This window comes from Anolis sagrei, chromosome 3, assembly GCF_037176765.1.
Source record: "Anolis sagrei isolate rAnoSag1 chromosome 3, rAnoSag1.mat, whole genome shotgun sequence".
NCBI lineage: Eukaryota > Metazoa > Chordata > Lepidosauria > Squamata > Dactyloidae > Anolis > Anolis sagrei.
In genome coordinates this window covers 49,550,253-49,573,431 of record NC_090023.1, presented here as the reverse complement: position 1 = coordinate 49,573,431, position 23,179 = coordinate 49,550,253, and the positions used below count along the sequence as shown (strand labels likewise).

Sequence of the window (23,179 nt, the reverse complement as noted above, 5' to 3'; positions counted from 1 at the left end):
TCATATGAATCATATTTTCTTTAATTTAGATATATACATTGGCCCCCATGCTTTTCCCCTTTGTGGTAGTACTAGAAGTTCATGAGGCTGGACACATGGAGCAAATGTGAATTCCTGGGATACTGAACTGGCCAAGGGGCCCATATCCACCGGGAGAACATTGCTGCAAGAGTTAAGGATGTGAGTGATGACATCACTGTTTTCTGCTTTCGACAAAGTGCATGTGGAATAAACCAGATACCCCCCAGGACGCAAGGCTTTCACTGCTGACCTGTAAGCAAAGGAGAAAAAGATTGAGCTGGAGATACTCTCTCTATATATTTTGTAATAGGTTGTCTTGCAATAAGATGCATGTCATCTTATGTGATTTGTAACAGTCCAGCATTTGCAAAACATATCTATACACTTGTTAACACACCCACCCAATGAATGCAAAGCATTTTGAATTTTGTAGGTTAATACCTTCCAAAATGTCTTATCAGTACAAAAACACATCCTTAAACCAAGAAATATATATTTTAGTTTTATAAAGTCCTCCATTATACCAGAACTCTGAGATTTTTATTAATGGTATTCTACTATAATTGTAATGCTGACATTGTCCAGGGCAGTGCTGGATTTACCACTGTGCTTAGGTTTGCATAAACAGGGCTCCGTTGACCCGGGGGTGGTAGTGGTAGATCTTCCTGCCATTTTTTTAAATGATGGGTTTTGTTATGTGGTGCAATTCTAAATTTGAAGGTTTTCTGTTTCAGAGTGATTTCAGACATAATGATAGAGTTTATAGGTGCCACAAAGCTGGCAGTATATGGCCCAAGTAAGGGGCCTCATAACTTAACTAGCACGAGGCCTCATTTGTCCTAAATCCAACACTAGTTCAGGGATCTCTGAAGATCAGTGTTACACAGTGAAAAGTGTCACACATACATCACACATACATGCAGAAGGAGAAAACAAATGCTGTCCATATCTGCGTGTAGTACCAATGATAAAGCAGAAACTATGGTACATATCTCACTTTTCAATAGAAATCCACTTTTTTAACATTTTATGATGTTACCAACTTGATAAAAAATATGGGGATGCATAGATGCTGAATTGAGAAATTATCACTGATGTGTGAGCAACTGTGCTCTTCCACAAGCTGGACAAAGAAAAATTGCCCACTCTTTTAGGGGGAAATTAACCACAATGTTTAGCCATCAATGAAGCTTGTTGTACTACATTTGAAAGAGGTCCATTCAGTTGAAGATCTATACTGAATTAACATTTCATAGAATTAATATATCAACAGGTAAGGATTAAGGTAAATATAAGGCAGATCATGATGTTCTCTATGCCTATGTTATGGCTATGGCATAGAGATGACTACTTAGGGAGAAAAGGACTAAAAACGTCAGAAACATGAATGGAGACAGAGAAGAATTCTGTAGATAAATTTATGCTGCTATTCCATTAAGGAAAAATGCTATTAAATTCAGTAGGACATATCTGAGCAAAAACATAGATTTGCACTGCTAGTTGTGCTTTCATCCTACTGGAATAAACAGAAAGACTAAGTTGGTCCACTGGTTTTTAATTAAATATATATACAGCTAATTTTAACATGCCCAATATTAATAGGATTAGCATTATAACCTGGTCCTACAAGGTTGTTGTAAGAGCCAAAGAGTTTAAATGTGAGATAATTTTAAGCCTTTTGGGAAAGAGATATGTATATCTCACCTTTTCTAGTATAAAGTGAAGTACTCAAGGGCTCAAAATTTCCACTAATAAAAAACAAAAACCATTAAACATTACAATGAATGTTTCAAGGAACTTGGAAAAACTGATATCAATTGGGCAATAAACAGATTTTATTCTAAGCTTCTGCGTATGAAATATATTTCTAATGTTTCTGGAACATCGCCATACAGATGAAGGTGTATATACAGAGAAACAATACTGGTATAGTTGCAAAATCCAGTTCTTCGGAGCCCACTTTTCAGTGACTAATTACGTGTACTTTGTCCTGTTCAGAAGATGGCATTAATTATGTCACTAATTTAGCCATTCTCCATATTGGGAACACAAATTTCAGGACAAACGACAGGAGCCCCATGCTGCACTTCAACGCTGCCATCTCGTGTTTGCCATTAGAAGCTCTTTTTGCAGAATGCCGAGCTCGTTCTGATCAGTGGGAAAGCAATCCTCTCTGAGTCGCTCAAGCAGCTGAAATTACATTTACTTTCATCCCCGTATTTCTTCTTTTGAAAGTGATCATAGATTTTGTTTTCCTTTTAAAGATCAACCTGGCCTAGCACATCATAGCTACTCCAATTATATTTGTTGGTTGTGGCTTTTGTCCCCCACCTCGTGCAAAAATCAATCTGAAAAGGCCAGAAAATCCCTCCTGTATCCACAATGCACAATTTACTATATGCCTGTGAAGCAAAGCAATGTGGTGGCACAAGGGAAGCTGAAGGGCAGTACCAGAAGGTTCAATACATATTACTCCTCTTGTTATGCTGGGGATATGTGCCCTCTTACATAAAAACAAGTGAGCACCAAACAGCATTTCAGGCTTGATTTAGGCAAGCCTTTGATTCTTAAATCCTGATGCAGAAGGATGTTTTGAAAGTGGTGCACTGTGGTTTTATCTTATGTTTCAAATAGATTGAAACTGTTACCGTGTGTTTTTAACAAGAATTATTTGGTTATTTGCTTGTAGCTGAATTCTGTTTGGGCCCCATGCTGGAAGATATGTAGGATATAAAATAGATAGACAGATTGATAGAGGAATTATTTCAAATTGTTTCAACAGGAAAAAATTGATTGAACGGATTTCAGCTACACAGACATCTGTCTTTTTGTTTGTTTTGTTACCCAACTTACTTCTTTTGGTATGATATTTTAATTTGAGGTAATTTCACATTTTACATTTATAATTATGATTCACTGATTCTTTTTTTTTTTATCGTGTCAGGAGCGACTTGAGAAACTGCAAGTCACTTCTGGTGTGAGAGAATTGGCCGTCTGCAAGGATGTTGCCCAGGGGACACCTGGATGATTTGATGTTTTTATCATCCTTGTGGGAGGCTTCTCTCATGTCCCCGCATGAGGAGCTGGAGTTGATAGAGGGAGCTCATCCGCCTCTCCCCGGATTCGAACCTGCGACCTGTCGGTCTTCAGTCCTGATTCACTGATTACAACACTGTATGAATTGCATTTTGTTCCAGTAAACATATATAAGAGTCTCAAATAGAGTCTTCAAGTTACAAAGACAAAAGAAGGATCACAGGCAGGAGACATCCAGCCAGAGAGGGAAAGAGAGTAGTTGTTGCAGAGGTTTGTTTCTGAAATTGTATTAGCATGACACAACATGGCTCTTCTCCATTAATTTATCCTTCTAACAGCTCTGACTGCTATGTCTCTCTGACAGTGAATTTCCTGACTAGGTGGACATTTGAACTTGGACCTTCCAAGTTGCATCTATGGCCCATGGTAACTCTCTCTCTAGACCAGTAATGTCCAACCTTTGGTCTTCCCAACAGAAGCCCCAGCCAGCTTGCCCAATGTTCAGGAATACCGAGTGCTAAAGTCCAAAACACCTGGAAGACCAAAGGTTGGACACTACTGCTCCCGACCAGTGATTCCCAACAGGTGTTTTGGACTTCAGCTTCTACAATTCCTAACAGATGGTAAGATGTAAGATGACTGGGATTTCTGGGAGTTGAAGTCCAAAGACCTGGAGAACCAAAGTTTGGGAACCACTGCTCTCTATCAGTGGTTTCCAACAGGTGTTTTGGACTTCAGCTTCCACAAATCCTAACAGATGGTAAGATGTAAGATGACTGGGAGTTCAGGGAGTTGAAGTCCAAAACACCTAGAGGACCAAAGGTTGGGAACCACAGCTTCAGATTATATTGGCTTTCAAATAATTGACTAATTAAATGATTTTTAGCCAATTGCTTAGCAGTCCAGTTAGACATGTCCACTCAAAAGCAAGGCCCTCTAATGGGATTCCATTCAAACACAAAGGACTACAACTTAACTTTCCAAACAAACAACAAATAAATGCTTAAATCATAGCTAAAAGTCTACTGGTGGGAGTATTCCGCAGGAAAGTTCTGCTCATGAGTGGAAAGGGAGAGGTAGTTCTAGCCAACCCACTATGCATAAAATGTTATCCAAAAAGGACCCGTGCTTGAAATTTTATAATAGTATTTGTATTTAATACTAGTGTCCTATTCTTCAAATTGGGGGTAGTGATAATTCATAATATTGCTGGACTCACCTCTCAGTAACCCCATTCAGCAAAGCTAACTGCAAGGAAATGCTGGGAGGGACCTCTATGTGATTCCTGCCTCTGCTTTTAAAAATCTAAAACTTTTGGGAAAATCAAGATTTGAACCATTGTGATTCTTCATGTTATTCGAAGTAGCATGACTAGTTCAGAAGTCACAGTTCAACCATAGGTCGTTAGAGCTTTGGCTGTGCCTCAACTTCTACCTGAACTGAATAAAGTTATGACTACCAAAAATGGCTAATAGTCGGTCTCCAGGCTATAACTGAAATTCAAGTTCAAACTAGTGTTGTTCTGGGATTCAAAACAGGTTTACTTAAATTTATGGAGAAGATTAGCACATCTTCCTTTGTTGCTCAGCTTGCATGAGTCTGAAAAGAAGAACCTCTTTGAATAAAGGTTCTTCATGTAATCCAAGAATACAGTGGGATCCCACCACTACCCCCCAATCCTTTATGCAGCTGGATACACAAATTTAGGAAGAGGAGTGTCTGGGAAGTTTAAACCTCCTCATGTGCAGTCATCCTGATCCGGAACAGTGTGGGTTCCAAATGTACGGACAGAGGAAGTTGTCCCTTGGGACCACCATTCTTCAAATAAATGGGGAGAACCTAACCTGCTTCATCTACTCATGCATTCACGTTAACTCATCTTGAAATCTTCCATGAAGATCCTTTAGCTTACATTTCTGGTTTGAATGCATGATATGATTTGTGGCCAGAACAGTTTGACAAATGCATTCCATATGAATAAAATATTACATGAAACTAGGGTTGTCATGAATGAGAAAGTTAGAGAGAACTGAAATATGCAAAGAGAAGAGAGATTGAGTTTGAAAGTACACATTAACTACTTAGCAATCAGCTCTTAGATTTAGGATCTGTGCATTCACTGCTGAATAAACAGAGGCTTACTTTCATGCTATATATAAAATGTAACATGTAGTTTGGTCCTGGCAAAAAAAATCATGATTTCGCTGCAACATTCCATAATATTTTGAAATAGGTGAAAAAATAGGGGGTTTATGTGTAAGGAGGGACTTGAGAACTGCAAGTCGCTTCTGGTGTGAGAGAATTGGCCGTCTGCAAGGATGTTGCCTGGGGACGCCTGGATATTTCACCGTCCTGTGGAAAGCTTATCTCATATCGCCTGGGGAGCTGGGGCTGACAGATGGGAGCTCACCATGCTTCCCAGATCTGAACCACTGATCATTCAGTCAGCAATCCTGTCAGCACAAGGGTTTAACCCATTACATCACTGGGGGCTTCTGAAATAATATTAAGCTAAATATCTACAAGCCAAGGTATCAGAGTCCTACTGGTTGATGGCAAAAAGATAAAATGTTATAATATTATACTCTTACTACTAATGTTATGGTAGTAATAACTTGTGTTTATTTCTTTCAGCCAAGATGCACAACACAAATGAGATACAGAACAATGGATTAATCTATGTGCTGTTGCTTTGGTTATGAAAAAAGAGTAGACCTTTTTAATATTCAGTGATATTTAATATTCAAAACTCTGGCAGAAAAGATATTGGTTTGCAGCTGTTGCTGCTGCATTGCACCCTTCCCACTCCCCTCTATATAGCAGACGAAATTGGATTAAATTTGTTCTTGGGAATATTGTTTTGTTTGGATTTTTCTCTACTAACACGGTTCTTGCTGTCAAGTATGTTTCCTCTGAGGATTATAATCTAGCATGATTTATACAAATTTGCAAAAAAATCCACTGAATGATGTATGTTTCTTTGAGCTTGGAGTTCAGAAATTGGATTTCACATGTCAAATCCTGAAAAAAGAAAACTGAGGGAGGTCAGTGTTTTAAATGTGATTGATTTCTCAGAAGGAAATGGGTGACATGATGCATTACTGCAATAAGACACTCATATTTCGGTTATAAATCACAAGCTTCCTTTAGACCTTTTCCTGAGGAAGTCATGCAAAAAAACCTCTCCCCACTTCAACCAAACCTACACTTGCACTGCCATTAGGAGAGCTTTCCATAAAGAACACTACTTTTAGGAAAACAAACTATTTTATTTCTCTCTAAATTCATCCTGACAGCTGGTATACTTCTGAGGTAAAAGATAGCATTCCATTATAAAGCTTTAGTATTTGATCAATAACCATAAAATAACATAAAGCAGGGGAAAATGAGTGAGGAAGGGGCCGAGAGACCTTGCTTAATTTGTCCATTTCTTCTCTCCCAATATCCTTATTGTATTATGAGGCTGTTCATTTAAAATATCTGATCGTTTGTACCTGTCTTTGTAAAACATAAAACAACAGATGCAATTTAAGCAACTGTAAACTGAGGAGACTTAATTCAGAGGTGTGAGTTTTCCTTAGGACAGGCATGAAATTTAGGTAAGTCATTCAGACAAGTCATTTAACTGCATAGATTTGGTTAATAGTGACAGACTGCTGAGCAAGGCTGAAATCCCAAATGAAGCATAGAAGGTTATACCTATACCACAAAAAGGAAGAGCGTCTACCCAAGCCCTACTGATGACAAAGGGGAATCATAGTATCATAGAATCAAAGAGTTGGAAGAGACCTCATGGGCCATCCAGTCCAACCCCCTGCCAAGAAGCAGGAATATTGCATTCAAATCACCCCTGACAGATGGCCATCCAGCCTCTGTTTAAAAGCTTCCAAAGAAGGAGCCTCCACCACACTCCGGGGCAGAGAGTTCCACTGCTGAACGGCTCTTACATGGAATGCACAAAAACAAGGACCAGCCCAGACATTAAACAAAGTGGGGCATGTGCAGCAGGCACAAAAATCTGGAAGAATAACAAATGGCAACTACCAGCATGCCTTTGCTAGAGGATATAATTTAGGATACCACTCAGGCTCTCCTGTATCCAGTCAACCTGTGTGGTCAAGGACACTCAGGGACAGTGAAAGACTTGGAACCTTCCAAATGCTGCAACCTCTTAATACAGTTCCTCATGTTGTGGTGACCCCCAACCATAACATTATTTTCGTTGTTATTTTGTAACTGTAATTTTGCTACTGTTATTAATCACATTGTAAATATCTGATATGCAGGATGTATTTTCGTTCACTAATTTGGCACAAATACCTGATACACCCAAATGTGAGTACTGCTGGGTTTGGGGAGGGGAATTGATTTTGTCATTTGGGAGTTAATAGTTGCTGGGATTTTTAGTTCACTTATAATCAAAGAGCATTCTGAACTCCCCCAATGATGGAATTGAACCAATCTTGGCACACAGAACTCTCATGACCAACAGAAAATGCTGGAAGGGTTTGGTGGACATTGACCTTGAGTTTTGGAGTTGTAGTTTACCTACATCCTGAGAGCACTGAAGACTCAAACAATGATGGTTTTGGACCAAACTTGGCTCGAATACTCAAGATGCCCAAATGTGAACACTGGTGGAGTTTTGAGAAAATAAACCTTGACATTTGGGAGTTGTAGTTGCTGGGGTTTATAGTTCACCTACAATCAAAGAGCATTCTGAACTTTACCAGTGATAGGATTGGGCCAAACTTCCCACTCAGAACACCCATGACCAACAGAAAATACTGTGTTTGACGACCCCTCTGATACCCCTTCACGACCCTCCCAGAGGTCCTGACCCCCAGGTTGAGAAATACTGTTCTAGAATCATAAGAATTGGAAGAGACCACATGGGTCACTTAGTCCAACCCCATTCCTGTCATACAGGTTTACACAATCAAAGCACTTTTGACAAATGGTCTTCCAGCCTTTTTTCAAAAATCTCCAGAGAAGGAGACTTCAACACAGTCCAGGGCACCATCAAACGGCTCTTATTGTCAGGATAATTTTCCTGATGCATAGACAGAATTTTTTTTCAGTAGTTTGAATTCATTTCTCCATGTCTACATCTCTGGAGCAGCAGAAAACAAGCCTGCTCCTTTCTAAATATGATATCCTTTCAAATACGTAAACATAACTATCATGTTATTTCTTAACTTTTTCTTCTCCAGTATAAACATATTTATTTATTTTCCCTATTTATCCTCTGCCTTTCTCAACCCCAAAGGGGACTCAAAGCAGCTTACATATAGGCACCTATTCAATGCTTTAAAAGAAACATAAAATTAAAATAAACATTCAAATTTAAAATTAAAATTAATACATATTCAAACATTTAAACATTATCCTGTTCTCTAAGCTGGTCCTCATAGGTTTCCATTTTTTTTTACCATTTTGGTCATTGTGATAGAACTGTCTAAGTCCCAGATCCTTTTGTTAGCCTGCCTCACCCACAGTATGAAAATGGTCACTTTTTTCTTAGTTTTATGAGGCTGGAGCTTGAGAAAACCCTTCCTGGTTTGTATCAATACATTTGCCCACCCTTTTGCCTGAGGAAAGAGAGCTATCTTTACCTTAAGGTCATTACGACCAGGTAATCTTGGAAGCAAGACATGTCTGTAGTTGGTCCCAGCAAGATCCAGGCTTGGATAAGCCATTTCAAGCCAATAACTAAGTCTAATTTGGGAACTCATCCGACTCTACTGGCCTATCTCTGGTCAGAGACAGTCTGTGGAGTTTACAGTGCCTTCAGCAAGGTACCAGGCCTCAATAGGAAGGACTTGCTCTCTATTCCTCCCACCTGATCACTTTGGGCCAGAGAAAGTGAGCAAAGGAAAATTTCAGCTCTCCTTTATCTTCAGAATCATCCATGACCAACAACTTCAAAAACAACCAGTTACCTTCATACTTTAAGTATGGACTTTGTTGTGGGGAAATCAAGATAGTGCTTGGGTGGAGATAGCCCCAAGACCAATTACTAAATTGTTATCATTTCTTGAAAGCAATAGCATGGACGTTGATTCTGTGGGATTCTTCGCTCAAACAGGAAGGCAATCCAGCATCCCCAAGTTGATAGAAAGTCAGGACACGTTGGCGCTAAAGACATTTAAAGCAGCTTGAGTGTGACAGCACAGTCATCATCACTGCTGAAGTAAAATTCGATTGGTAATTCAGATTCATTGAATGGGAGTGTAGGAGGGGTAATATCTTGCCCTTTGACTCACGAAGATATCTCAGAGGTTGTAGTTTTACATGGTATTTAGCCTTCTCTGACAAAGGGTTATAGTGCCTCACCAAACTACAACTCCCATGATTTCACAGTGTTGAGCCATGAGAATCATAGTTGTGTCAAGCTGCATCAAATCCATAGTGAAGTTTTAATTCTTCCTAGATAATGTGATATATTTGATCAGAGTGTATTTTTTCTGTAAGTTACAATTCCCACTACATTGCTGTTTTCCAAGCTCCATTTAAATCTAGTCTCTTTTTGTAGCAGCTGAGTAATTGCAGTGACATATATATATTTTAAAAGTATATTAGAAAGATGTATTTTTCACAGGCTCTGGGGATTTTGCTTTTACTGAAGCATTTTAAAAGACAAGTGCAAGACTCCCCCTGTTTTCCTTTTCCTCCCCTCCCTTCTGCTGTCCCCCTCCACTAGTTGTCCTAGTTACAAGCCTAGCGCTCAGCATGAAGAGCAGAATGGCCCTCTCTATACACCATGGCAGTTATCAGAAGAAGTCAGCATAGCTTTCTGCTTTCTTAAATGACGACTGACTCACTGTTGCTGCATATGGAGAGAAGAGTATATGGGTCAGGTGGGTACAGCGCCTCAGAAATACAGTTTAGCATGTCTTTCAATCCAAAGCTGTGCACTACCGAATTTCAGGCAGTTTTTGTTCATACTTCTTACCTCAGCAGCTGTATCTGTATAGCAGACAATAGCTTTCTTTGTGCTAATCGCAAGGCAGCTTGCTGGATATCAGAAGAGAATAACCAACTTCTATCATTTGAGCAAGGAGCGTCCACAAGTACCTAAAAGACCAATACGAAAAAAATAAAATATGGAAACTGCTACAATATGGCCAGAAAAAAAGATCATTCATTTATAACAGAATTCGCCTGCTGGCAAAATGAATAGAGTAAATCAGTGTCATCTACATGTTCTGGACTACAGATCCTAAGATCACCAACTATTCTGGAATGCTGTTTTGCACCTATCATATTGTATTTTATGCTCTACATATATTTTATTCATATGCAAAAATATGTTCCTTTAGAAAGACTTATAGTAGTGCAAAAGAGCTCAAACTGTCTCTTGATGTCAGAATCTTTTATTGGGGAAAGGCTGCAGCATACAGAGTATATCTTTTACATGCAGAACATCCTCAGATCAATCCCTGCTATCTCCCAATAAGGCTAGTGAAGACACCTACCTTTGCAGGTGTTGAAAATACTAAACCTAATAGATGAGCAATCTGAATTGATCCAAGGTAGCTTCTATAATTCTGTTACAAAAATTAATGAATTATGGCCATTTGGTTTTTATTTATCCTGTCATTTATCTGTTCTGCCAATTCTCACTTCATTTGTTAATTTCACATCTTCTGCATTTCTAAAATTTATGTAGTATTTTATGCACCATATGTGAAATAAAATCTGTTTTAGAGATTACAGAAAACCCTCTGTGTAGATCATGACAGATTATTGTTCACACTAAAAGAAATGATTATATCACAATTACTAATTATCCTCATGCATGTATATTGTATACTCTGAACAAGACGTCTTGGTTATGGCAGAATGCAGAGAAATAGAATGGAATCTAACTGGCTATGAATCAGATATGGCTGAATCTTATTACTTTAGCTCAGTGTTTCTCAACTTTCCTAATGCCGTGACCCCTTAATACAGTTACTCACATTATGATGACCCACAACCATAAAATTATTTTTGTTGCTACTTCATAACTGTAATTTTGCTACTGTTATGAATCGTAATGTAAATATCTGATATGTAGGATGTATTTTCATTCACTGGACCAAATTTAGCACAAATACCTGATATGCCCAAATTTGAATACTGGTAGAGTTGCGGATTTAATTTTGTCATTTGGGAGTTGTGGTTGCTGGGATCTATAGTTCACCTACAATCAAAGACCATTCTGAACTTTACCAATGATAAGATTGGGCCAAACTTCCCACACAGAACACCCATGACCAACAGAAAATACTGGAAGGGTATAGTAGGCATTGACCTTGAGTTTTGGAGTTGTGGTTCACCTACACCCAGACAGCACTGTGGACTCAAACAATGATAGATCTGACCAAACCCTGGCATGAATGCTAAATATTCCCAAATGTGAACACTGACAGAGTTTGGTGAAAATAGACCTTGATATTTGAGAGTTGTAGTTTCTGGAATTTATAGTTCACCTACAATCAAAGAGCATTCTGAACCCCACCAATGATAGAATTGGGCCAGACTTCCCACAGAGAACCCCCTTGAAGGGTCTCGCTGGCACAAGCCTCTCTCCAACTTCACACACTCTCCCTCACTCCCACATACGCATCATGTTGGCATGCGCTGAGCACACCTGCTCTCCCCTCCCTGCTTAGAGTCTCAGAAACACCCCTCCCCTTTGCTGAGAGGCTGACCAATCACAATGGAGGAGGGTTTCGGTGGGAGAATTCACCGTCTGTTTCCAAAAAGGAAAAAAAAAAAAACAGATGAAGAGATTTTCGGCCTTCTTTGCCAAAGGGGTTCCTAAGACCATCAGAAATATATGTTTTCTGATTGTCTTTGGTAACCCCTCTGAAACCCCCTTGTGACCCCGCCACCCAGTCTGGACCCCCAGGTTGAGAAACATTGCCTTAGCTGTTTAATATACGAAGAACATGGTGGTGAAAGCTGGACAGCAACCAAGGTTGACAAGAGGAGAATCAACTTATTTAAAAGGGGCTGCTGGAAGAATGTTCAACAGACACCAAGATAAATAAATGGATCTGACAGAAAATTAAACCTGAACTCTCACTAGAAGCTAACATTACTAAATTGAAGATGTCTTATTTTGGATATGTCACAAGGCAATGTGACACATTGGAGGTGAAGGAGGAAGACAATGTTCGACAAATTAGATGGCAAGTGGGAAAAGAGAACCACATAAAAGATGTATTGATTCAATCAAGAAAGTCATGGCCCTGAATTTGCAAGACCTAAGCCTGGCTCTGTAGTTTTGTTATTCACAGGGTCACTGTAAATTGAAGCCAACTTCATGGCAAATAAGAACCACTGGATATTAAGCATACCAGTTTTAAATCCTGATTCATCACTTATTATTATTATTTATTATTATTATTATTAACTGCACTTGTAGACCGCCGTTCTCAGCCCTAGGGCGACTCACGGCGGTGTACAACATATAAAAGCACTTTACAATAAGGCAATTACACAAACAACAACAACATCACTATTAATACTACAATTACACTAAATCATTCGCGACGTCTCATCGTAGAATCACAATCCAATCTCGTTTTCCATATTCCGTTCCAATCATCATTGCCAATTGTCGAAGCACTTAATCAAACGCCTTCTCAAAGAACCACGTCTTTAGTTTCTTACGGAATGTCATGAGGGAGGGCGCCTGTCTGATGTCTACAGGGAGGGTGCTCCATAGCCGGGGGGCCACCACCGAGAAGGCCCTATCCCTTGTCCCCGCCAGACGCGCATGTGAGGCAGGCGGGATCGAGAGAAGGGCCTCCCCAGACGATCTCAAAGTCCTCGTGGGCTCATAGGCCGAGATGCGGTTTGACAGGTATTTTGGGCCGGAACCGTTTAGGGCTTTGTAGGCCAGCACCAGCACCTTGAATTGGGCCCGAGCCTAAGCTGAGCCTAAGCTGTGCAAATGCTCCCCTGGTCACCGCTGAAACCTGGGGATCCAGGCTCAGCGATGAATCCAGGATCACACCCAAGCTGCGAACTTGCGCCTTCAAGGGGAGTGCGACCCCATCCAGCACAGGCTGTAACCCTATACCCTGTTCGGCCTTGCGACTGACCAGGAGTACCTCTGTCTTGTCTGGATTTAATTTCAATTTGTTCGCCCTCATCCAGACCATTACAGCGGCCAGGCACCGGTTCAGGACCTCGACAGCCTCCTTAGTAGCAGGTGGAAAGGAGTGACAGAGTTGGACATCATCTGCGTACAGATGACACCGCACCCCGAAACTCCGGATGATCTCACCCAGCGGCTTCATGTAGATATTAAACAGCATGGGGGACAATATAGAGCCCTGTGGAACCCCACAAGTCAAAGGCTGTGGCGTTGAACAGGTGTCCCCCAAATTATTGTTCCCCAAATACACTTCCTGCAAACTATTTTATATAGAATTATATACTTTAATTCAGCATTAAGAAGTGATGCCAATGTGTCAGCTGAAAGGCAGTACAAATTATCCTGCAACCTTTATGATGCGGGAAGAGATTGTTTGAAAGCAAATTCCTGTGATAAACTTTCTCAGCAAAATGAGATTAATGTTTTGAAAAATTGCCTATTAAGAAAATCAAATGATTTTGTGCAACTTGTGCACATCAGAAGATTCAGCTAAATAACGAGTGCAGCCTTAGATCCCTTCCACACAGCTGAATAAAATCCCACATTTTCTGCTTTGAACTGGAATATATGGCACTCTTGACTCAGATAACCCAATTCAAAGCCGATATTGTGGGATTTTCTGCCTTGATATTTTGGGTTATATGGCTGTTTGGAAAGGACCTCTGTCTACATTAACAGAAGGATGGTGTCCCGATAAGTAATTCCATTCTATTTTGTATTTGCAAGCCTGGAATTGGCAAGTTACAAATGCCATGTTTTAAGGACATTTGCGCACTGGATTATGTCCAGAGGCAGGCAAACAAGATGATAAGGTCTCTGGAAATCCTAGCCTTATGATGCTGAAAGCATTGTCACATAGAAAACGGATGAGATTTATTGTCCGTTGCTCATGACAACACAGTTTGACTGCATTTCTGAATGACTTATAGGCCCAAAGCCAGGGAATGAACTGTTCCCTCTGCAACCTATATAGTTAAATGGCACACACCACACACAAATGGAAATCACCCCCTCTGGAGGAAACCATATCCAAAAATGGAGGTAGAGTGAGAATCCTGGACCTCAAATTCTGCCATTTTTTCACTCATGAGTTTCCTGTGGGCATTAAAATAGACACCGCAGAAAGGACTCTATTTAACATATGGGAAGTAGGGAGCAGAATCAGTAGATGGAAAATACAAGAAAGCACATTTGGTATAAATGTGCAAGAGACACTTCCTAGGGCCAAATATTGTGAGCAGTGGAACAGACCGCCTCAGGAAAGAAGTTTTCTCTCCATTGCTGGAAGTATTTCAAAAGAGCATGGGTGGTAGTCTGTCAGAGATGTTCTCATTATAACTTGCAATGAACAGTGGTTTGAACTAGATGAGCAAACTACCTATAGGATGTGATATTTGATATCATATCCAATTATGGATGAAAGCCTGAACAGAACAGTATGGATCACATAAGCTAACATACTCTCTGTTTGTCCTAGTTTTTACAGGGAAAATTAGGAACTACCACTGAGATAGCTGTGATGACACCCATGAAGTTATCAGCAGTTGTAGAGATACCTTGTCAAAATGTTCAGGCTGGAGATTTCCAATCTGTTGTCCATCCAGCTGAGAAAGGGCAACTGTGTTCATCACAGATTCTGGAATGAATGATTCTAGGGTCTGCTTCAGCCAAAGTGATCGCAAATGATCGTATTCATTGCAGTGTAGAAGACCTGAAGAAGAATGATCTTTAATTTTCCCACTATTGTGCAAACCAAGCCTGAAAATTTATAATCAGAGCAATAAGCACAACTCAATGGGCAGACTCAATGGGCAGAGACAATGTTATGGCAAGAATTAGGGCCATTTAGTAATTTCTTTTCATTGTACAAATGTGACATCCAACAGTAGTCCAACAATCAGCTAATTGATATGTGTTCAAGCCAGGTTGTTTCTTGCCAAATAAGCAGAGTGAATTTGATTCACCTTCCTCTGATCCAGATAGATAAACATGATTCTTTTCCAATATATATTTAGACACACAGAATGAGTACTTGTTATCCAGTGGGGTTTGGTTTGAGAACTTCTTGTGGATACCAAAATCTGTGGATGCTCAAGTTACATTATATACAATATTGTAGTAAAATGGTGTCCCTTATATATAATGTTTAATATTTTAAGCCATGGATGCTTGAATGTATGGCTACAGAATCTGAAGATATGGAAGGCCCATTGTATACACACAATGACAGAAAAATATAGCAGCTACCAGGCAAAACACATTCCATCACAGCAACGTGTAATGAAATGTATACATATTCTGCGTTGCAAACAAAAGCAAAGATTCCACCATATTTTGGCAGTTATTTCTCTCATGATATGGCACTTATACTGCTTTTTTTTTTTTACTGATGTTGGATCAAAAAATGTATTTCTGAGATAATGTAAATGAGGGTGGCCAAGACAGTTAGGTAGTGGATCAGGTATGGTGAGGGTACTGTTAAAGGGAGACTGTCCCTTTGGCTGGATCTACACTGCCATATAGTCTAGTTTCAGAATGCAGATTAACTGCACTGAACTGGATTATATGGGTCTACAGTGCCATATAATCCAGTTCAATGCAGTTAATCTGTATTCTGAAACTAGACTATATGGTAGTATAGAACCAGCCCTCCATTGGGCTCAAGGTTGAAAGGAGCTTGGGAAAGAGAATTTCTGGAAACAACAGGGATATCAAACTCTGCTTTCCAACCAGACTTAACTCTGTTGGAAAATGCTTCCCAAGGGTACTTGGAAGCTTCATCAAATATGGCTCCAGTGCAACATGTAGCTTGCTGTTCATTATGTCATCATCATCATCATCATCAAACAATGTAGTACAATCATGGAATTGATGATGGGACATGGCACTCTAAAGTAAAAGAACAACAAGACCACTCCCTGCCCTCGGGTTTACAGTCTATTACAATTTATTACAATATTATTGTTGTTATATTGATATGTAATGTTATTATTGTATTTAATAAGATAATATGCAATATTAAAATATTACAATTTATCACTGTATTACTATTTGTGTGCTGCCTAAATTCAACAGAGGTTATATGGTGGTCCATAATGAGCTTTGTAATTTTCATTACTTCTGCAATGATTTGTGGATTTTTAGAAATACTCACTGATTCTTTTCCAACTTTAATTGAGCCACACAGTTGTTGAAATACATCCATTCTCACTGCCAATAATATAATCTCGGTAGAAATGTAGAATATAGTCCCTCCATTTCATGTCTCTGCAAACTAGACACTAGTGCTTCCAGGGCTAAAGATCTGTATACTAGTTTATAAAAGCTTTGCATTTCAAAATTTGAATGCATATATTTTCATTGGCTGACAACACCCTTTCCATTACATTTACCTGGCCTCAACAGCAATTGATTATTTAATAAAAACATGACATCATGCTCTGAATACTGCCTTCCCTGAGAACCTGACCTTGGTGATATCTCTTCTCAGTCCAAACCTCCTTGTTTCCCATCTCTTTATATTTTCAGGTGCAGAGCAAACATTCTTGGCTGTTCTCATAAACGATCATGAACTCTAACTCCCATCTGTTAATTAGCTAAAAATATAATTAATATGCTGCAGCAGTTAGGCATTAGATTACATTACATGTGCTATATAATATATGACATAGATATTATTTTACTTTTTTATAGTAGGACCTCTACGAGGGTCCTGACACAACTAATGCACAAGAAAATTGGTGCTGGGTGGCAAGGACATAATATGCAGATGTGTTTAAGATAGAAATTAGTTCTTGATGCACTGGCTTTTGACTCCAATAGGGAAAAGGAATGCCATGAGAGTTTTCTTAATGGATGCCCTGAATTGCTCACTTAATGGTTTATTTGAGCAATCTAGCAGCCAATTTGTGTATCTTCTAATTGGTTTCAGAGAGCAGTGGCTTACCTGGCCAAGCAGACTGAAGTGTTGCTATTGATTTACCCCCTGGAGCAGCACACATATCTAAAACCTTTTCTCCGTTTTCCACTTTCAGGGCCAGCACTGCCAGTAATGATGCTGCATTCAGCAGGTAGTATTCCTTCAGTTTTCCGGCTCTGTGTCTCTGAGCAGGGAATCTACCAGGAGTACTACAGATGTAGCATTTGAAAGATGAAGTTTCTGGAAAAAGGAGGCGATAACCTTTCAAACACAAATTATCCTCCACTTCAGAGGAAAGGCTGAATTTATTGAGGAGAGCCGCATACTGCCAGGACTGGGGTGATGTAAGCACTTCCCTGGAGATAAATGAAGAAATATAGATGTTATTGTTCTTATTGAATACATCAATATTCAAAATGTGGTAGCATCCGTGAAAATACAAAGAAAAACATTCTGTACTTGGAGTGGTACAGAACTAGCTAAGTCAGTCTTCCACATTTGTAGGTTTAGCTTTTGTGGATTTAATTAATAGTTTCTCTCTGGGAATCTCCAGGTCCTCCAGATGACCAAAAAGTCACACTGGAGGATCTAGAGATTCCTAGGTAACAACAACAACAACAACAACAACAACAACAACAGGCTTAGAAGGGGAACTCTAAAAAAGGAAAATGAAGGCTTGATTTTTGCTGCATGAGAGCAAGCCTCACAAACTAATGCAATAAAAACAAGAATTGAAAAGCCCTACAATGACCCAAAGTGCCATTTATGCAAAGAGAGTGATGAGACAGTGGAGCACCTTATTTGTGGTTGAAAAATAGCCCAGACTGACTGTATTGAACATCACAACAGGCTAGTAGCAATTGTGCACTGGAATCTTTGCAAGAAGTATGGCCTACCCTGCAGTAAAACCTGGTAGGAGCACAAGCTGGACAAGACCACGGAAAACAAAGAAGCAAAAGTACTCTGGAATTTTTGAAATCCAAACACATAAGCACCTGCCACATAACATACCAGATATAACGGTTGGGGAACAGAAACATTTTTTTATTATAGATGTTGCAATACAAGGAGAGAGTAGAGTAGAGGACAAAGAGCTGGAAAAAAATCACGAAATTCAAGGACTTACAAATTGGAGTCGGACGACTATGGCAAAAGAGAACAACAGTGGTACCACTTGAAAAGCACTTGAAAAGCCTTAATTTGGACAGAACATCAATCCACATGCTGTAGAAGGCAGCACTTCTCGGAACTGAGCATATTCTACGAAAATATCTCTAATATCCTAGGGCCCTGGGAAGAGCCCGATATTCAGAGATGCATCTCAGACACATGGACCTAATGTGCATGTATGCAATGTTGTTATGTACATGTAATAGTAGTAGTAGTGGTAATAAATAATAATAATAATAATAATAATAATAATAATAATAATGATCCTTTATTTATACCCCGCTAATATCTCCCAAAGGACTTGGTGCGGCTTACAAGAGGCCGAGGCCCAACACATCAATAAAACAACAGCATAACAAATACAACAATAAATAAACTCATAAAACAAGCAATAAACATTAAAACAATAGCAATAAACATTAGACAATAACTCCATGACACATTTAAAACTAAGGTGGGGCCAAATGTAATGATTAAAATTTTAAAATGCTGAACATGACAGGGGAGATGGATAGGTTTTTGGAGATAATAATAATAATAATAATAATAATAATAATGTGTTTCTGAAATTCATCATTTTTCAACTTTAAAGTGAATCCTGCACCCTCAATCCCCAATAAAGGGCCTACTGGACTTTATAGATTCAGTTGCATGTATGAGCCGGCATCTGGTTTAATTATACTAAATGGGACCGAACAGCACGCAACTAGGATATTCCCCTTCCGTCAATATTCTGGAATGAGTAACTGTCAACCAATAGATAGAAGGACTCTTCTCTTCTGTCTTGCCACTCCATTGCTACTCAGGTCACTGCTGTGGGCATGAAATTTTGGTGTAGTTCAACAGAAAGTCTAGGCGGGAATCTATCTTTTCATTCTGTATCAGAAGTCCTATATTGCATGGAAGGGCTGGTTTGGCAAAAGAAAATACACCTCTCCAAATCCTAGTAGAAAGCTGAGCCTGGGAGAGGAAGAGCTGGCACTGGAAAAAAAATCACAGCATGATCCTACAAGACTAGGAAATAATACTTTCCAACTAGTTTGTGGATCAAATCAAGACAATGATCAAAACAAACACAGAACACATTTTGTTAATTTATATCAGATTACTCCCAAATGGCCCATGCGTCCTGGGTGCTTACCTCAGGCCCTCCTAATTTCCTTGTCCTCTTGGCAGAGGACATAGTGGCCCACTGTGTCCTTATGCCAAAAAGATGGGGGGGGGGGGGGAGGCATGTAGCAGCTGAGAGCTCTCTGAAGTGCTCTCAGCCAACATGAGCCTCGCCCTCCTCCTGGCATAAGGACAGTGTGAGCAACCTTATCCTTATGCTGGGAGGATGGCTCGAGGAAGGCACACGGCAGCCGAGAGCCCCCTGGAGCACTCTAAGCTGTGGGCTGTCTTGCCCTCCTCCCAGCATAATGCCAAGAGGACAGCCAGAGGACTGAGAATTGCTTGGGCCCTTCCCCCTCATGGCTCTGCACTCTCCCGGGCCCTCCACACCCAGTGTGTGCCCGGCCCCCTTCCCTCCTAGCTCAGTCTTCCTGGCCAGGCCCACAATGCGGCCCCAAGACAAAAAAGTTTGCCTATGCCTGTATTAAACCATTGTGCCAGCAGGACTACTGACTGACAGGTCAGTGTTTTGAATGCGGGAAGAGTGGATTGAGCTCCCTCTGTTAGCTGCAGCTCCCCAAGTGGGGACATGTGAGAAGCCTCCCACAAGTATGGTAAAGCATCAAATATCCGAGTTTTCCCTGGGCAACATCCTTGCAGACAGCAAGTTCTCTCACACCAGAAGAGACTTGCAGTTTCTCAAGTTGCTCCTGAAAAAAAACAAACCTCCCAAATGTTCCTGCATTATTTGTTTGAACCTCCATACAGATGAACCAAATTTCAAATTTTGGGGACTGCCAGGGTCTAATGATAGTTCCTCTGAATATCAAAAAGAAAGAAAGAAGAAGACTAGTTAGTAGTGAAGCAATTCTTCAACATATAGTAAAAATGTTGCTCTCAAATTTTGTTTGACAAGAAAAAAATACCAAGCTTTCATGGTTTAGCAAAATAGGTATTTTGCAAATTATGAAACCTGATCAGTGTGTATGGTGAAATAGATTTTTAAAAAACTGTGCATTTTGAAAGCTTAAATAGTTAATAAATATGGAAGTTAAAGTAGACACATGTTATAAAGAACTTAAATGACTGGCAAGATTGGTGAAAACAGAAACACAAGTTTGGTGGGCTCCAATTGTGGCAGTACAAATTGAATGAAGTAGCAACACTTATCTGTCACCAAATTGGGGTTTACTTGGGTGCATGAACCTATGGATTTCCCTATAAATGAACTGTGGCAGATTTATAAATCTATTTCTGCTCTACAGTATGTAAGAACTATTGATTCCTGTACTGTCATTGATCAACAATACAAACAGGGAACAAAATATGCATTTGTTTGACTTTAAAGTGTGGAGTTGTTCAGTTGAAAATCAGCTAGGTTGGGAAAAGACTATTACATAGACCCCAAGAAGTTAATTATTCCAGCTGATCTTTATTTTTTGTACTGACAGAAGAAACAGTATTTCAGGTTGTCCTATTCATGTGAGTTCTGTGCAGATCTGCTAGGAATTCTTTAATTATTTTACGAACCAAAGTGGCAGACGAAGCATGAAGGATCAAGTGGGTAGAAAGAATTGAACACTCACCTGACTGAGTTCCATGTTTCTCCCAGCTCCTTGGAGTACTGCTTCTCAAAATGATCAAGAACAACTTGACATATTTGTTTTCGAAGCTTTGTTTCTGGTTTACTTTCCAACTGGGGAAGATAACCACAAGAAATCATGCATCAATGATAGCCAAATGCTGTTTCTCAGGTATACTTTAACCATATGTAGTGTCATTACAATCCTCAACAAAGGATTGTTCTATCTCAACAAAGAAGTGATGCTTCTAAGACTGCGTGGCTCCTTAGGAGGTTGACAGGGCCACACTTTTCCACAGTCATCTCCCAATATGATTTTTCTGAATGTGCCAAAGGATGCATCTCAAATATCTTGACTTGCCAGCGGCATTCTTGATTTTGATCTAATCTTAGTACAGCATTGCAGTTCGAGTGAAGTCTCTTAGATGGCACAATGTTCAGATCATTATAGAAGTGTTCATAACAGGAGATGCAATTAGACCAAAGTCTCATTGCCTTCCATTTGTGTGTGCGTGTCAGGAGCAACTTGAAAAACTGCAAGCCGCTTCTGGTGTATGAGAATTGGCCATCTGCAAGGACGTTCCCCAGGGGACGCCCAGATGTTTGATGTTTTACCATCCTTGTGGGAGGCTTCTCTTATGTCCCTGCATGCAGGACATGGAGCTTAGAGGGAGCTCATCCATGAATATCTTGAATACTGAAATGATATTGCAAATGCTTAGGAAGCGACTTTGCACCCAGGCAGGAAGCAGCCAGGCTTTGAAGCTGCAAGGCCATTCAACACTAATCAAGGTGGCCAATTGTTATATTCACATTTGCCTCAAGCAGACAAGTTCTTTCTCCCATCCACAGATCAATAGACCCCACTTGCCTAGTTTCCAACAGACCTCACAACCTCTGAGGATGCCTGCCATAGGTGTGGGCGAAACGTCAGGAGAGAATGCTTCTGGAACATGGCCACATAGCCTGGAAAACTCACAGCAACTATCATGAAGCTACTTCGACAAAAGAAAGCAACATTTAGCGCTTGTATGTATCTTAAGATCTATTTTGTGACACTGGAAATTCAGGGGGCATCTATACTGCAGTATTAATGTACTCTGACCCCATTTTGAACTGCCATGGCTTTGGTGAGGCCACAGCATTCTTGGGAAGGCGGAAGACCTTGTAAAACTACATCTCCCATGATAGCATTCAGCCATGGCACTTAAAAGCGTGTCAAGCTACATTATTTCTACAGGAGCCTTCCATCATTGGTATAGTGCTGCATTCCACTGCAACGCGATACTTGGATTTCTGGGCCTTGTAGTTGAGTGAGATGCTAATGCTGTATGGCTGAGTTCGAAATGCTCCTCCCCAAACTACCAATCCCAGGGTTCCTCGGGATGTGGCCACAACAATCCGAGTGGAACATAGAGCTATACGGTTAGAGTCATACGGCTCTTCTTGCATCCGCCTCCATCCTGAAGTCAGCCTCACCTTTTTCTTGACCTCAGAGTGGATCTCTCTCAGCTGAAGAGTTCTCCAAGGCTTCACCCGAGAGAGTCGGAGCAGAGGCATGGCTTTAGAGGCCGAGCCTGCTTTGCAAAGGAAGCGGCTTCCGGGTCGCTCTGGTTTCCAAAGGCGAGAGAGAGTGCGCGTGCGTAGCATCCCCTCCTGCTAGGACGAGGGAAAAAGGCAGCGGTCCCTTTAAGGAACGTTCGTCTTAGAAATCCGGATTCTGTAGGAGGAGTGTGGAAAGTTGCAACTCTCAGAAAACAAGGGCAAGTCCTGGAAGAACCTGGGAATTGTAGTTCAAGGTCTCAGATTTTTTAAGGAATACAGTTTTAATGTTCCTATTTAATGTTTCAATTTAAGGGGGAAAGAGGGAGGGGTAATTAATAATAATAATAATAATAATAATAAATACGACCCCAAGGAGAGAATGATTCCTGTTTATCTCCATTCCTCATGTTGCAGTTCAGGAAAATCCATAGCTCATGGTATTGCAAGCCCATCTTCATCCTCATTCTGGGTGCATCTATATTACAAAGTGAATGCAGTTTAATACCATTTCAACTGCCTTGACTCAATACTATGGAATTATGGGAGTTGCTTTTTGGTGGGGCACAACACTCTTTGGCAGAGAAGGCTATAGACCTTGTAAAACTACAGCTCCCATGATTCTGTAGCAGAGAGCTATGGC

The 23,179-nt window shown here is 40.2% G+C and overlaps 1 protein-coding gene across 1 annotated transcript; it reads right to left on the bottom strand.

The window, feature by feature from the left end:
• Positions 1–22,659, bottom strand: NSUN3 (NOP2/Sun RNA methyltransferase 3). The gene is made up of 6 exons (XM_060766925.2): positions 22,474–22,659; positions 20,999–21,108; positions 17,160–17,488; positions 14,770–14,924; positions 10,013–10,134; positions 1–271 (listed from the first exon to the last, which is right to left on the bottom strand). The coding sequence occupies exons 1-6, from the start codon at positions 22,642–22,644 to the stop codon at positions 10–12; spliced, it is 1,149 nt and encodes a 382-aa protein (XP_060622908.2). The 5' UTR covers positions 22,645–22,659; the 3' UTR covers positions 1–9.
• Between the last annotated feature and the right edge of the window lie 520 nt (positions 22,660–23,179).